General features: G+C 35.9%; 1 protein-coding gene across 1 annotated transcript; it reads left to right on the top strand.

Annotated features, from left to right (window-relative positions):
* Nucleotides 1-267: 267 nt before the first annotated feature.
* On the top strand, nt 268-3870 carry LOC108563832 (protein fem-1 homolog B). Its single transcript, XM_017922628.1, has 7 exons — nt 268-618; nt 1185-1368; nt 1424-1635; nt 1925-2725; nt 2780-3003; nt 3075-3298; nt 3360-3870. The coding sequence occupies exons 1-7, from the start codon at nt 463-465 to the stop codon at nt 3512-3514; spliced, it is 1956 nt and encodes a 651-aa protein (XP_017778117.1). The 5' UTR covers nt 268-462; the 3' UTR covers nt 3515-3870.
* The last annotated feature ends 553 nt before the right edge of the window (nt 3871-4423 follow it).

The following is a 4423-nucleotide window of genomic DNA, read 5'->3' as shown; positions in this document are numbered from 1 at the left end:
TTAGCTTTTTTATAGTATAAATTTAAATAATTTATTTGTTCTTCAATTATAAATTATAGGCATTTCTTTGAACAGTTCAATGGATTGCATACATCAAAATGAATGTAGTGGATTGTACAGATATTCATTATTTATATACGCCAAAAAAAACATCATCATCACTGAATAATAATCATAGTATATTTATATATTATTTGAAGGACTTTGGTTTGAATCAGATTCAAGGAAATTCCTGGTTGACATGCGATGACTTATGCAAATTTTATACACGTTTTTTTGGCAGAAGCTATCATATGGTGTATGTGTTTACAGTTAGTGAAGAAAAGGCGAAAAGCACCACGAGTCGAGGGTTGTGTGCTGAGACGTAGAAGTGGTATTTAGTAGTAGCAAATAGAGTAACTGGTGAAGGACAGTGATCGTGCGTTTTGGATGTACTGGACAGACAGAATTTTTGGATGATGCATGCAACTGGTGCAGCAGCACAGCAAAATGATCGAATCTCATGAGTCGCTCAAAAATCGCATCTATTTCGCGGCCAAAGATGGAATGCATATCGTTCTCTTCGCCCTCCTCACCGATAACATCACCTCCGAAGAAGCCAACGATTTATTGAACGAGGTTAGTCTTCTATTCACAACCAGACGAAAACAAAGCAGACTTGAAAAAGAGCACTTTGAGCCTTTCACATGAGATGATTCTTTGTTCCAGACTCTTTACTCAGTTTCTATATCATTCCTACCTTGAAAATGCACAAAGTCATTGATGTAAACAATAACATTTTTATTTTTGAGCAACAGGAACTTGCTTGATCATTTTCACATATAAACATAATTATATTCTAGAAGGTGTCATTAAATTCCTTGTTTACAGAGATTTCACCTTTACACTGAACATTTGATCATGTTTATTTTCATCAACCTACATCTGATTTAAACATTAACTTTGTGCATTGTTCTTCATATATTATTATTACTTAACCTATAAACACCAAATGCAAATCAGTTATATAAGTAATTAATGTTTCCTGATTAACTTTCTTTATGAAAAATTTACCACAAAAATAGTTAATGGACTGAATGGCCTTTGGATATAAATAGATCCAATTGGTTTTATTGTTTACATGTTTACTGCATGCTATACTTTTGTCCAACACAAATTTCTATTATTATTTTTTCATCTTTCAGAAATATATAGATGAGGATGGTCAACAATCTACCCCCCTGATAATGGCTGCAAGGCATGGCCATGACAATGTAGTGAAAGTAATTGTATCCAACTTTAAAACTAATCTTGAGGAGGAGGGAATTGTGAAATTCGATGGATATGTCATTGAAGGGGCTAGTGCTCTTTGGTGTGCAGCAGGCGGAGGTAACTAAATAAACTTGTAAAAATCAATATTGTTTAACATATGTTCTTTTTTCAGGATACTTAAATGTGGTAAAGACTTTGGTGAAGGCAGGAGCTGATGTGAACCATCCAACACGCACACAATCTACACCATTAAGAGCTGCCTGCTTTGATGGCAGATTAGATATTGTGAAATATCTCACAGAACATACTGCAAACATACATATTGCTAATAAATACAATAACACATGCCTTATGATTGCTGCATACAAAGGCCATTTAGATGTGGTATGTAGCATTTATTACTATTACTATTTTTCCGACGTTCAAGCGTTTTTTATACAACTAATTTTTAATCATAGAAATCAATGTTTTTTTTTAATGTAATAAGATTATGGTATATTTTACAGCTTAAAGCTGAAAATTTTCCAACATGTAAATATAACATTCTAATAATAGATGATTTTAATGTTGTTTAAAGTTAGAAAATGAAGTTGTTAATAATAGAATCGCTCATAAAATCAGCTGTGAAAATAATAGATTTTTATTTTAGTAATGTTTTTTATTGCTGTTTCAGGTGAGTTTCTTATTAGAACGTAATGCGAATCCGAACGAGAAAGCACTGTGCGGGGCAACAGCTCTGCATTTTGCTGCAGAATGTGGACACACTCCAATAGTTAAGAAATTACTAGAATACAACGCTGAGCTGTGGAATGTTAACGATATAGGTATGACGCCTCTGAAGGCGGCGGCCGAGAGGACTAGGTGGGAAGTGGTTGATTTCCTGGTGAATCAAGCTGGCATTGGCAAAGAGGAAATAGTGGAAGCTCTGGAATTACTCGGCGCTTCTTATGCCAACGACAAAGAGTTTTACAGCTTGGAAAGGGCTTTCAAATACTTGCATCGAAGCATGGTGCTGAGATGTAGTGAGTCAGACAACGTGATGAGGAAACGATTGATAAAACCCGTGCCCGCCTACGAATGTTGGGTGGAGTGCGAAAATCTGCAGCAGTTGGAATCGATCCGGTATAATGTCAACGCTTTGCATATGGAATCTTTAACAATTCGCGAAAGGATATTGGGTATCCGTAATCCGGACCTTCCGCATCCGATCATCTTTAGAGGGGCTGTTTTCGCGGATAACGCAAGGTTCGACAGATGCATAGAGCTTTGGTTGCACGCAATTAATCTGAGACAGGCTAATAATATAAGCGTGGTTAAAGATCTTCGGCGCTTTGCTCAGGTGTTCTCGCAGATGATACACCTAGGCGTGGACGTAATCTACGATCACGTGATGCAGGTGTTATCCGCTGTCATCACAGAGCTGGAAAGGAACAAGGAGAAGTTAGCAAGGAAGAGCGATATGGAAACTGTTTTTGTAAGTCTGTTGTAACTAATAATCAACGAATTTTATAGCAGTTTTTGGCTTCAGGAAGAAATGGAGAGCAACATTACAACGACCTTATACATCATAACTATTCTGACGAAGATGATCCAGAGAACGCCGTGCACCGCGGAACAGGAATTCGATATCAGCAGGATGGTTTTCAAACTCAACCAGATGCAACTGAAACATCGAGACGGGCAGACCTTGTTGCATTTAGCGTGCAACGGTGAAACACCGGTGGACGACTTTCATATCAGCGATATTTGCAAGTACGTCTTTTCCTCTTTCGAATTCGCTCGCTGCGCTCGATGCAATTTACATTATTTTTTTTGAATTACAGATTTCCGTGCTCGGAAACAGCCTCTCTACTGATCCAATGCGGCGCTGATGTAAATGCGATGGATATGGATAGGAACACGCCGCTCCACATAATAGTCAATTATCATAAAACGCTCGCTGATTTCATAACCCTTCACACGATCATACTGAATCTTACAGATGCTGGAGCGCACATTGATTGTGTAAATAACGATGGAAAGACACCGCTGGAGTCTGGGAAGAATGGTAATTCATTTGGTAATTGCATTATACGATAAATGTTTATTTATTTCGTTTTTGTTTGAAGGAGTTGCCCAGATCATACTTAAGACCCAGGCCAAGCTAAGCTTGAAATGTATGGCGGCGATGGCTGTGAAGAATCACCAGTTAACGTACAGGGGACAGGTGCCCGAGGCCCTTGAATCTTTCATTGAATTACACGGTTCAAATGTAAATAACTAGTCAATTTTATAAACGAAAATACCTGTGTACATATAACTTCTATGTATTTAAGAGAGTGTAAGTTTTAAGTATCGTTACTGCCTGAAAAATTATCATGCTGCTGAGTATATTTATCTATTTGGGATGAATACGTCTTTTTATTTCATTATGTTTTTATTTTCTTTTTCTTTAGTTAATCGAATAACACGTTCATTGAGAAAGATCTGCTGCTTTAGTTGCTGTTCTGTGAGACTGTTAATATATGTAATTGTTTTATACGATGTTATTTATTTAAAATTTTGATGTTATAGTCGAATGAATGCTTGTTCCTAAAAATAAACATAAAAATAAATACATTTTACAATGATTGAGGAAAATGATGTATTTTTTCATTTTTAATAAAATTGTGTGAGTTATGTATGTCAATTTCTTTACCTATTATATAACTCATCCAAAATTAATACAGTCGATTCCGCTTAATTGGGACACCGGTTAATCGAGACTGCCGCTTTTTAGGGACAAATCCTAAAGAACGGAAACAACCGACCAGCCGCTTAATCGGTACAAATATACTAGTCACAATATTATGTCGTTTGATTCATATAATACCTTAAAAAAATATTTGTCCAACCCACAGTCCGCATGCGGCCTAGGACGACTTTGAATGCGACCGAAACTACGTTTTTTTTTTTACTGATTTTCACAATTGAATAAATTTGATCCTTCAAATTTTAGAATGAACTTATTCTAAAAACATTATACAATAGTTTCAATCTAAAAGAAATCCCATTAACAAAAATGCAATTTTCTAAGATATATTTAGATAATCAACTTTCATTGGATGGACATTTACGGAAGAATGTTAAATAACTTCGATTAATTAATTTACTTTCATTACACGCCCACACGACAAGGAGTGTTCGGTAATAA

The sequence above is a fragment of the Nicrophorus vespilloides genome, unplaced genomic scaffold (genome assembly GCF_001412225.1).
Source record: "Nicrophorus vespilloides isolate i.1.1-1 unplaced genomic scaffold, Nicve_v1.0, whole genome shotgun sequence".
Lineage (NCBI taxonomy): Eukaryota > Metazoa > Arthropoda > Insecta > Coleoptera > Silphidae > Nicrophorus > Nicrophorus vespilloides.
Note: the sequence above shows the minus strand (reverse complement) of the source record. Positions and strands in the feature narration are given on the sequence as shown.

What these genes read in the sequence shown, in the direction of transcription:
- LOC108563832 (XM_017922628.1), top strand. Translation starts at nt 463, where the DNA reads ATGCAACTGGTGCAGCAGCACAGCAAAATGATCGAATCTCATGAGTCG. An exon ending in TTGGTGTGCAGCAGGCGGAG is followed by an intron (nt 1,369 to 1,423) that starts GTAACTAAATAA and finishes TTCTTTTTTCAG; the next exon opens with GATACTTAAATGTGGTAAAG. An exon ending in ACAAAGGCCATTTAGATGTG is followed by an intron (nt 1,636 to 1,924) that starts GTATGTAGCATT and finishes TTGCTGTTTCAG; the next exon opens with GTGAGTTTCTTATTAGAACG.